Source organism: Pelodiscus sinensis, chromosome 10 (genome assembly GCF_052426305.1).
Source record: "Pelodiscus sinensis isolate ZL-2025 chromosome 10, ASM5242630v1, whole genome shotgun sequence".
Taxonomy (NCBI): Eukaryota; Metazoa; Chordata; order Testudines; family Trionychidae; genus Pelodiscus; species Pelodiscus sinensis.
The window spans coordinates 54,542,470-54,554,290 of record NC_143061.1 but is presented as its reverse complement, the minus strand read 5'-3'; the positions used below and the strand labels follow the sequence as shown (position 1 = coordinate 54,554,290).

Here is an 11,821-nt window from a genome sequence, read left to right as displayed (position 1 = left end):
ACTACTCCGGCTTCCGGTCCAAGGACCCTAAAGCAGTTCTGCTCCCAGTCGGCAGCTTCTTCCCTGGGCCACTTCCCCGAACAACCCCCCATAACCTTTCCTGTGGTATCTGCTCCCCCACAGCACTCTGCCTTGCTCGCAGTCCCCATCTCTCATTCAGACACCTCTCACTCACAGACCCCGGGAACCTTCCCTCCCCCAGACTCCTCACGCGCTCCCAGCTAACTGCAGAGGAGCCTTGTTTAACCAGTCCCAGCTGGCTCTTAATTGACCCCAGAGGCTCTGATTAGTCCCCCCAGTGGACTCCGGAAACATCCCAACTGTCTCCCGGGGCTTCAGTTGGCTTGAATGAGTCCAGAAGGTTCCTTTTGGTTCTGGGTTAGTCCTTGTTAGTTCACACTGGGTACAGAGACTTACTCAGTCTGGGGCTGAATACTTTCCTTCAACCACTCCCCCTCCGGCCTGACCCTGTCACAATATCCTGTAACAAAAGACAGGACTATGTAGCACTTTAAAGACTAACAAGATGGTTTATTAGGTGATGAGCTTTCGTGGGCCAGACCCACTTCCTCAGATCAAATAGTGGAAGAAAATTGGCATGACCATATACACCAAAGGATACAATCAAAAAAATGAACACATATGAAAAGGACAAATCAAATTTCAGAACAGAAGGGGGATGAGGGGGGGAGGTAAATGTCTGTGAGCTAATGATATTAGAGGTGATAATTGGGGAAGCTATCTTTGTAACGGGTAAGATAATTAGCGTCTTTGTTGAGACCTAGGTGCAAAGTGTCAAATTTAAGCATGAATGACAGTTCAGAGGATTCTCTTTCAAGTCTGGTGTTAAAATGCCTTTGAAGCAGGATGCAGGTAGTTAAGTCCTGGAGACAATGCCCTTTCTGGTTGAAATGGCAAGAAACTGTTTTTTCTTTGTGATCCTGTCTAATAGCTGAAATTTGATTTGTCCTTTTCATATGTGTTCATTTTTTTGATTGTATCCTTTGGTATATATGGTCGTGCCAATTTTCTTCCACTATTTGATCTGAGGAAGTGGGTCTGGCCCATGAAAGCTCATCACCTAATAAACCGTCTTGTTAGTCTTTAAAGTGCTGCATAGTCCTGGTTTTTGTTTCAGCTAGACCAGACTAACACGGCTACATTTCTATTACAATATCCTGTGTGAGCTTCGTCAGTAGGATACAGGAGTGATTCTTGCAAAGCCGCACACGGGCCCCAGGTCGCCAGAACTCCTGCCAGGAGTTACAAAGTGAGTCTCCCTCACAGGGGCCACGTTATACCTGAGGGGCTATGGGTCACTAGGCAGGGCTGCCAGACTACAGGCTTCCATTAGAGAACATGCTGGAACTTGTTAGTCAAGATATGGCCTGTCTGAGTGTACTCCCAGCAAAGCCCTGTCATTCTCCAACCTCCCGGTGTGTGGAAATGACTATTTCCCTCAGACAGTTTGAGATCTGCAACGCCCCGAGCTCTAATTTTACACTGTTCATTCTGCAGTCGTGGCACGTGTAAGAAATTCAAATGTCAGACTCCTGAGAGTGGGGGAGGGAAAGTGTTACCTACATATTCAGACACGTAGTGAATTGCTGGGGTAGGAAGATGCTGTCATGTTAGGCCAACATTGTACTAGATAAAAGTTTGTCGTGGGGTTAGTCATTACAGTACCCTATGACAGGCAAGTTATGAGAGAGCTTCCTGGCTTAATCCAAGACCCCATCCGGGGCCCTGTATCCTCCTCAGAGGGCGAGGTTTCCTACGGCAACATGAAGGAGTTCTGCTCTATCGTCACCAGCCACCTCCCCACAGCCGTGGTGTCCCGGACCGGGAGCTTGTCGTGTCTCATCTGAAGAGGCCTAGAGTAGTAAGGGAACTTTCAGACCAGGCATTTATGGTGGCTGGATACCACCAAATGGCCATATCATTGGGGCTGCTGCTGAGGACAACTGCCAGTCCCTCACAGACTCCTCAGGAGTGATTCGTACACCAGGCCGTCCGACTGTACCATGCCATGCCGTCCGACTGTACCATGCCATGCCATCCGACAGTACCATGCCATGCCGTCCGACTGTACCATGCCATGCCATCCGACTGTACCATTCCCTGCCGTCTGACTGTACCATGCCATTCCATCTGACTGTACCTCTCCTTTCTCTGCAGAGGAAGTGGCAGCTCTCCAAGAACATTGCACAAATCGCATGTGACAGCATGTCCCTGTCTCCCATCTCAGGTCCAAGGAGGAATGGTTCCATGTGCTCATCCACATCTAGTTTCCATGTGTTCACAGATAAACCTGTGCCCCAAATAGGTGAAATAAGCTATCATTCTGTGCCCACTTCCACCAGCAGCTCAAAACACCTGTCCTAAGCCCGGGTACAACTTTCTGCTGGGCACGTTGCTCCTTCATTTTGTTAGCAGTGCAACCGTGCACCTTCAAAGCCGCAATTTCCCACTGGAAAGTCCTCATCACTGCGCCGCAAAGGCACATGCTTTGGTGTCTCCTCCTTACTTGTGCTCGCAGTGCTACACCATTGAAAATGTAGCGTTTCTTCTTCTTATCAACAATGCAAATAGAGTGCAAACACCACTGCGTGGCTAGGAAGCAAAGCCAAAGATCCTGCTCCGAAAGTCCTACCTGGCGTGACTGTACTGCATTAGGCAGCCTGCGTTCTTAGGCACCGAGTCTCCGACCTTCCTCGGAAAAATGTCCTATTCAAAATAAATTCAGCATTGGTTTCCAACTGACTGTATTCTCTGTCTGGCTTTTGCTTATCAAAGACGGTGAGTTTTGATTTATTTACAAATACGTCGCAAGAAAACGAGAGGGAAATCGTATCATAAGATTTGGTGTAATGTACTTCATTGGTTTTCATTTCATGGCTGTATTGACTATGGCAGAATGAGGAGCAATGGTCCCAAGTTACAGTGAGGGAGGTCTAGATTGAATATTAGGAAAAACTATTTCCCTAGGAGGGCGGGGAAGCACTGGGATGGGTTCCCTAGGGAAGTGGTGGAATCTCCATCCCTAGAGGTTTTTAAGTCCTGGCTTGACAAAGCCCTGGCTGGGTTGATTGAGTTGGGGCTGGTCCTGCTTTGGGCAGGGGGCTGGACTTGATGACTCCTGAGGTCTCTTCCAGCTCTGGGGTTCTATGATTCTACGAACTAAACTATCTATTAAATATTTTAGAATTTAGAGGTTTCCCAAGGGATTGAAATTTACTATGAGCCCGGGTTGAAATCTTCAAGGCAATTGGCTTTGATGTGCCCGTGTGGGCTTCAACTCTATGTTTCGTATAATTTATAATTAAATCAATAGTTGAGTATAGCAGAATCAGAAAACAGATAACAGCCTGAGCAACTCAGATGCTCAGATGTCTACTACTGTACAAACAACCGTGTCTCTAGGAACCAGCTGCCAGAAGAAGTAAGAACCATCATGAACCACGCTGCGTGCAGAGCCAAATGTCTTCACCCTCACCGCCTCTTAGCTCAGTAGAGTTCCTTGCTTGACTGCAGCATGCAGCTCACTTCGATTCAAGTCTGTTTCTCCTTCCTCTTATGATCTAGGGCCCTTTTCGACGCCAGTGAACTCCACCAAGTTCAACAGAGAACACCTTTGGTTTGAGGGCTGCACCCTTCAGGATTCCAACCCGCAGACGGATGACAAGCCTTTTTCCTAAAGAGCCGCTTGAGTCAAAGAGGCTGATGCCAACTCAGGTCTGTGATTTAGTTTAACTCTTGATTCCCCAGTTTTGCAACAAGCTGTCAATTGCATAAGAAATAATCCAAGGCAATAATAACATTTGAAATCCTCTCCTGTCGTATTTGTCTCCCAGCGATAAACAGTGAACCGTGGACGCTGACTTTGTTTTTATGACTCGCCGGTCCAAGGACAAGCAAGAATGTTGAAGGAGATCCAAATAGTGCTCTGCTTCTTTTTTGTCTTTGTCTTTGTCATTTTGTATGAATTCTCCCTGCAGCCTGTTTGTGTCTTCTCATGCAAGCCTATTGCTAAGCCATTCCTGACAGAAGAGGATGTTATGAACCAGAGCAGAAGCATCATCTTCGTGGAGACCACAGACCGCCTGCAGCCTCCTCCCTTGGTTGCATGTTCTGTGGAATCTGCTGCCAGGATCTACCCTGACAGACCTGTTGTCTTCTTCATGAAAGGGTTGAAAAATAACACACGGCTGGATTCAAATTCCACTTCCTCTGCCTCCTCTCTTCTATCTGCTATGAAGAATGTCTTCCTTTTTCCTCTTCAGATGGAAAGTTTGTTCCAGGGGACACCTCTGCTCCCATGGTACCATAAGGTGAGAGGAAATAGAAAGGAGGAAACATTTTTTAACAAGATTTAAGGTAGAGGTGGTAGAAAATGAAAAGAAACTGGTTGTGATATTTTTAAACATTTTGAAGCTGTTTTATTACCCCCAAATGGACCTCTTTTCATGACATTTTGCCAGGCATTCGTCAAAATATTTCTTGAAATTGTTATGTACATTTTCCATTTCCTGGCGGTAGGATTTATGGCAAATAGAGTATTCCGATAATAATTTTGGTAACTATATTTTCTCAAAATGCTTAATCACCATCTTTTCCAAAAAGGCCATTTTTTGATAAAGAAGGTGTATTTGAATAATTTTAGCAAGCATGAATGTAAAGAGAACTTTTCCTGGTGAGGAAACATGATTTCAGTGCTTGTTAAAGGTGTCTGACAGCAACGAAAATGTTTAAAAACAAACTCTAGAAGTGAGAGGGGAATTCAAAGGTCAATTTTGGAACAACAGAAAAAAAAGGCAGTGGTATTCCACCAGCCATGCCTCTCAGAAGTGTTGGTCACTGCATTTCTCTGCACTTCTCGGTATGGTTCTGTTGGCAGCCATGATAGCTTTGGATCAGACAGTGAGAGTGTCAGTTGCGATGGGCGGTTGTTTGGGGAAATAACGGTTAATGATTCCTAATCTCGTTATTTGATCAATGTTGGATGTTTCTTGGGATTTGCTGTGGCTTGAGCACACTTGTACAATCCCACCGAGTAAAACCTGTATCTGCTCTTGCCCTTTTCCACCAACGTGACTTAGCTGAAAAAGAAAAGCAGCCAATTGCATCTCTGTGCTCCCTTTCCAACTCTGCAGGTTAACGCAGCCCAGGAGAAGCACTGGGTTCATATCATCTCTGACGCCAGCCGACTTGCACTCCTCTGGAAATACGGGGGGATCTACATGGACACTGATGTCATCTCCATCAGGCCTATTCCAGTGGCAAAGTTCCTGGCGGCCCAGGCTTCCCAGTTCTCCAGCAATGGGATTTTGGGCTTTCCTCACCATCACTGGTTCATTTGGGATTGCATGGAGGATTTTGTTCAAAACTACAATGGAGGCATTTGGGGAAATCAAGGCCCCATGTTAATGACAAGGAGACTCCGAGCATTGTGCACCTTGACCGATTTCCATAATGTGGAGGATCTAAGTTGCCAGAATATTTCCTTCTTACATCCTCAGCGATTCTACCCCATCACTTATGAAGGATGGAGACAGTACTATGAGATCTGGGAGACAAGCCCCGACTTCAGCAACTCTTATGCTCTGCATCTGTGGAACTTCATGAACCAGGAACACAAGCCTGTGGTTGCAGGAAGTAACACCTTAGTGGAAAATCTCTTCAAAACACACTGCCCCACCACGTACAAGGCCCTTATTCTAGGCACAGAAGGCCTAGATGTCCATTTGCATCAAAACAAGACTGAATGACGGCATCTAGCAGAACAAGGTGACGCTTCCAGCCCTCATGTTCCTGCGACTAAAACAAACTGCACACAACACGCACATTCTCTTAGTCAGTGACTCTCGGCCATTTTCTCTTTGCAGGTGACTTTGTAGGAGAGAACCTGTCAGAATCCACCTCTTGTCCCAAGTTTTCCCAGGATCTAATTAAATCAGTAGGAAGCGTGGATGGGTGGGGGGTTGGGACGGAGGGTGCGGTATACATATCATGACATCACCAATACTCAGTATGTCTTGTCCTTCAGGGAAAAATTTACCTAAATGACCTAGGAGTCATGTTGGCTTTGTGAACCAGAACTCCACTGAAAATCAGTGTGACTTAGGAACCTAAGGGTCAAATGTTCAAAGGTATTTGGTACCTAGAGATGCCCCTAAGTGCTTTTGAAAATCCCCTTGGGCATCGCTCTGCCTCTGGAGCCTTTCAGAATCTGACCCCCTACATGGGTTTGGAAATTGCAGCATCTTGTGTGATGAAGCCCTTAGCTAGTGAAGGACTCTAGCGGCTACTGTAATGTCCATGTTCAGTCACAAGGCATGTAATGACACTCTGGGAATGGCAGCCCGAACCTCCCCCATGCAAAATGTTCATTGTCATTGATAATTTTTGTCTTTCTTTGCTTCAGCTCTGGATCCTGCCGTCTGCACAGCGACATTTTAAATGCTCCTTTAAATAAAAGCTCCCCCCTGCCCAATGGCTCTGAATTTGTATTTCCCCACCTAAGCCTCCCGGCTGGAGACCCAGTCGTGGAACTGAGGCCTGGAGCCCCACGCGGGACCCAGGGACCCACCCCCAGTGCCAGGCGCTGCCGCCACCCACACAGCCCCAGTCAGCCACGGCCTGGCCCTGCCGCTGCCTGGACTCCTGGTGCCAGATCCCCTGCGCCTCAGTTTCTGCCTCCAGGCCCCTGCAAGGCCCAGTCTGGCAGGTGTGCGCTGAGCTCCCCTCGCTCCGCACAACGCGGGCCGGGGAGGAGCCTCCCTGACAGCCTAGCCCAGGCCTGAGGGGACCCGCGCCCTGAGACGGGGATGCCAGTTCTACTCCCCCCTTTGACTCAGCCTCTGACCCACGGGGCACTCTGGGGCGAGCCTCTCCCGGTGTCGCTCGGTGCGGTGGGTGCAAATAGCTGCGTGTGCGCCGGGGCAGAGGCAGCACGGCCCTCGGTGCATCCTCAGGTGGGTAGCCGGTGCCAGGCTGCGGCGACGGGGCTGTTCCTAGCACGTCCGCTCCCCAGAGCCAGCACTGCACCGTGACCGCAGGGACGGGGCTGGCGGGGGGGGGGGGGGCTGAGCAGGGGCCGCTGGGCTGGGAGCCACCCGGCGGGGCAGTGGGCAGGGGGCTCACGTGCTGCGCTCTGGGGCCGTAACCCTCTGGGCCCGGCTCTGCCCTGTCCCGCTCCGCCCCCCGCCCCCCACAGTAGCAGCACCGCAGTCCCTGCACCCGCGCCCGGGGGCTGCGCGGCCGAGCAGAGCGCAGCCAGGCCCGGCCCGTTGCCATAGCAACCGCTTGGCTGTGGGGCGCGCTCTGCAGTTTGTCGAACCCATGGCCCGAGACCCGGCCCGAGGAGGCTGAGCAGGGTCCTTTTCCCCTCGGGTTCTGAAACCCTCCCTGTGTGTGGGGTGGGGTTACCCCCCATGGCACCTCCACACACAGCCCCTTTGCCAGGCACACACAGTGCAAGAGAGAGAACGGGGGCACCTCCGGGCGCCTCCCTCCCCCGACTCGAGCCCTCTCCCTCCCGCATGCCTGGGCGCTGCCGGGCAGACAGCTGCTGTGAATGCAACAGGCTGGGTCTGGTCCTGCTGAACCCGCGGGCGCAGGAACCTGCCTCTCGCTGCACAGACACTTTCCCGTCCTGCCCCAGCGCCGGTGAGAACGACGCAAATCTCCAGCCCCAGGACAAACCAGCAGATCAAATTATTTAACAGCAACTGGCAAATCCATTGAAAATGGCCAGACGGGTCCAGTGCCGGCCAGGAGGTTGCCCTGGAGCGGGGGCTGGGAATTGAGAGCCACCCCCAAACCCCTTGGCTGTCAGACAGCGGCCGGCAGTTGGGAGCTTTTATCTAGAAGACACATTTCCAAGAAAGCCAGGTGGGGCTGGGGAGAGGCTGCCGGCTGCCGGGTGAGATTAGGATGATTAGGGCGTGTTCGTCTTCCCCACCGGCCGAGTTCCTCTCAGAAGGGCGGAAGAGGCCAGCAAAGCAGGACGACCGTCCCTAGGAAGCTGAGGTAATGAGAGTGGGGGGCAGGAAAGGGATTGATGGGGGGACCCAACGCCGGTGGAAGATTCGATAATAGTGAATAATACTCAACACCCCCTTGCCCCTTCGCAGGCTCAGAGCGCTCCACACACCCGGGCGCTCCGACCTCTGGGCTGTACGTTCCCCTGGCAGGGGCTGGTTTTCGTGGTGGGTTGTGCACGGGGGCCGGGGGGGGCTGCTCCAGGACAGGGGCTGGAAGGTGCTTTGGTGATACAAATGAGGATGAGGAGGGGAAGGCCTCAGCCCCACAATAAGTCCCGGTTTGACCAAGCCCTGGCCGGGTTGATTGAGTTGGGCTGGTCCTGCCTTGGGCAGGGGGCTGGACGTGATGACTCCTGAGGTCTCTGCCCGCTCTAGGATTCTAGGATTCGACGATAATAACCTGCCCCTCGATTATTTCAGCCCTGCCCCTGCTTCCCGCCTTGTCCCACTCCCCAGCACATCGCTGGCCTCCCCACCGAGCTGCCCCTGTTCCTGATGAGCCCACAGGGCCCCGGGGTGCTGGCTGCCGCAGGGCACACTTGCGTGGCTCTGAGGACTGGCCTGGCCTTCTGCCTGCAGCCGCCCATCATGGCCCTGCCCTGCAGAAAGCGGCGGCAAGACAAATGGCTCCCAGACACCCGGGAAGGAGCAGCAGGCCTAGAGCTGCATTGCCGGGCACCCCAGTCATGGTGAAAATCAGCTTCAACTCCTTCCCCTGGGAGCACAAGGGGACAATTAATACTAATGAGCTTGCACAAGGGCACTTCCTCCAGCAACAGCCACGCTGCAGTCGCACTCCTGCCTGGAGTGCACGCCGGGGACCAGCGCGCTCCCAGCGGGGGATTGTGGGACATCTCCTGGAGGCCACTGGAGTCACACAGGCACCGTGCCGACCTTACTACAGCGCCCGAAGCGCGAGGGCCGTGCAGTTATTCAGCTGGCACAGTGGGTGGCTCCTCAGATCCACACAGTCGAGTGTAGGAATAAAACCAGTTTGGGCCTCTACAGCGCTGGCTGTTTGAAGCCCCTGTAAGGGATCTCCTCTGCAGAAAGCTCCTAACTCTCTGGGCACCTTTTAAAGGTGCCGCCACGTGCCAAAAGAGCCATCCAAATACCGACTGGCCAGTCTGGGAAGCTGCTCAAGAGACAAGAGCGCCCCTACAAAAGACACTTCTGTCCGCATGAGGACTGCGAGTGTCCTTTAAACAGCAGCAGATTGGTTGCTGTTGTCTCTTTAATGCATGGTCACATGGTTTCACAGGACACGCTCGAATGATCTGCTCTGATTTGTTTCGTACTTTTGCTCTTCGGTAAAACTGTTTAAACTAGTAAACACATATCGCTGTGTGGGCTGCGTCAGAGAGACATTGAAAGAGAGCGGTTGCTTTGTTTCTGCTTGTAAAATTCAAACCTGTTACAATAACTAGATTGTAGGTGACAGACGCAGCTGCATTTTCCTAAGAAACTTCCTGTGCAGAGCAGAAAGAATGTACGTTGCTGGTTTCCTTTACCAACTTGGGTATGTTTGAAATCACAACTAACTTGACCCCTAGTTTTGGAATCATATTGCACAGCAACCGATTCAGCCCCCAATGTTTGTGACTGCAAATGTACCAATACAAATATGCAAATAACAATCTTACTTATTGAATTGCACCTAACGGTATTACTCTCGTTTCTTACTGCCTGCTACTCACAAGTTCAGAGCGGGGGAGGGTTAGTAAGTGATAAGAGTTTGTTTTCCCTTCTATCCTAACACTAGACGCAGCCCGATGAATCAAGAGGATTCAATTTCAACTCTTTAAGAGGATTAGTGTTAATTTTAATATTATTCTGAGAAAAGCAGTTCACTCTGCCTACTACCTCATTTCCAAACTGCTCAGATACACTTCCCCAGTGGGTGTAATCTGTGAGCCGCTACTCAAACATCCAGTGACCTTTTGCTTCCTGTTGATTTAGAATCCCAAATTAAAAGCAGCGTCTGTCAGACGGACGGCGTACGGAATTTGGATTATAGTCTCTACGACTAAGTGGGGGCTGAGTCTTTGGTACCTCCGGGTAAGTAATGTTTTCTTTTGAACCGTTTGATGCAGCTTAATTTCTTGGCTTGTGAACACCCTGCTTTTGGCGGACGTTTTTGTTTCCTCTCTTTACCCAATACACCTTAGCGGTTTGTGATTCTTGTAAATCCAGAAAACTGCACTTTGTGTTGTTCTGTATATTTCCCCTGACTATACTATTTAAAATCGTAAACATTACATTAAGCCTAGGATCCTGGGTTCACTGCCTAGCTACGCTTTACACTTTACTAAATCTCCGAAACTCCATTCACCTTCAATTCCTATTTCAAATGAGCTCAATTAATAGGTTACTAGCTAATCTAATTAGTGTTATACACACACACACACACACACACACAGGTAACAATTATTTACACTGTGCTTGATAAAAAACAAACGTGTTTTTATTCAATCCAAAGAGTGGGATTTAAGTGGCTGCAAGTGAAAACAGACAGATCAAAGCAAGTTATTTAATTAAAATGACCAAAAAACACTAGCTAACTGTAATCTCCTGAAAAATTTGTTCCACACAAATTTGTATCCTAAGCAGCTGTTCCCATCTCAGGTACAAAACTGCATCCTACGAGGCATAACGGGGAGGTCGATAAAGGGCTTTCAGGTCGGCGCGGGAGCATCCAGACTAGCACACTGAGCCGACAAACAGCTGATCAGCTGTTTGTCGGCTCAGTGCGGCAGCCATTTAAATTTAAATGAAGCCGCGATTATTTAAATCGCGGCTTCATTTCCCTTTGCCGATCAGCCTAATCTATGGAGCCATGTAGTTTAGATACACCCTAGGTTCTTACACCAGCATTCTGATGCGTGGTGACCTGTCTTACCTCAGCGGTAACTTGCCTGGCTCCCCACTGTTTTGTGAGTAGGTTCTTGGGACATTTTATGCACCCCAGGGGGTGCGCTAAGGTATTGTGCCTCCTGTGTGGCCAGTTCCAAGGAGACCGCAATATCAACGGCCTTCGGTAGGGTGAGCAGAGCTTCTGTGAACAGATGCCTCCGTATAGCTTCACTGTGCAGGCCACACACTAACCTGTCCCGTAGGGCATCATTTCACATCTCCTTAAATTCACAGTGTTCAGCAAGCTTTTTCAAATTGGCTACAAATTGTACAATGGTTTCACTTTCTTTTTGGTCTCTGCTATGGACCCTGTACCTTTCTGCAATGACCTGTGGTTTTGGAGCATAACGTGACCCCGGGATTTCCACAATGTCACTGTAAGATTTGGTCTCTGGCTTAACAGGGAGCAGCAAACTGCGTAGCAGAGAGTAGGTCTTAGCCCCTACGACACTTAAAAATATTGGCACCTTCTTCTCTTCGTTAATGTCATTTGCAATAACAAAAAGTTCAACACGCTCAGTATATACCTGCCATTGCGCTAACGTCTCCACAAAAGGTCCCAGTGGCCCTGTAAGTGTAGCCATGGCTGCTGCACTCCCCCCCCCCTTTTTTTTCTTTTCCAGTCTCTTGGCTCCTTGATCTTAGTTTCAGTTTGCACAGTGTCGCCGTCAGTTCTTACCCCCACCTTCCAGAACAGCCAAAAAGAGTTTGTTTCCGCACATTGACTTCTATTTCTTTTGTTGCTGGAGGCAGCACAGGCATCCCACCCTCGTCGCCACTTGTTATGTCGTGGGGAGTTTCAGAGGATAGGAAGAAATCAGTGCAAAGGCAGAGAGCTTGCGTACGTGCAAGTGTCCGTTTTA

At 50.0% G+C, this 11,821-nt stretch overlaps 1 protein-coding gene and 1 long non-coding RNA gene across 2 annotated transcripts in view; one reads left to right on the top strand and one right to left on the bottom strand.

Moving 5' to 3' along the window:
* LOC142830725 (uncharacterized) overlaps window positions 1-11,821 on the bottom strand; it is a 13,702-nt gene extending 1,881 nt beyond the window's left edge. Inside the window, exon 1 of the long non-coding RNA XR_016350384.1 lies at window positions 11,638-11,821. This is a non-coding gene — a long non-coding RNA (uncharacterized LOC142830725). The remainder of the gene's footprint in view (window positions 1-11,637) is intronic.
* LOC142830722 (alpha-1,4-N-acetylglucosaminyltransferase-like) lies at window positions 3,491-5,768 on the top strand. Its single transcript, XM_089780987.1, has 2 exons — window positions 3,491-4,331; window positions 5,154-5,768. The coding sequence occupies exons 1-2, from the start codon at window positions 3,921-3,923 to the stop codon at window positions 5,766-5,768; spliced, it is 1,026 nt and encodes a 341-aa protein (XP_089637113.1). The 5' UTR covers window positions 3,491-3,920.

Excerpts from the sequence above, each read along its gene's own strand:
- LOC142830722 (XM_089780987.1), top strand. The coding sequence starts at position 3,921 with ATGTTGAAGGAGATCCAAATAGTGCTCTGCTTCTTTTTTGTCTTTGTC. Across the intron at positions 4,332-5,153 it reads TGCTCCCATGGTACCATAAG|GTTAACGCAGCCCAGGAGAA; the intron begins GTGAGAGGAAAT and ends CCAACTCTGCAG.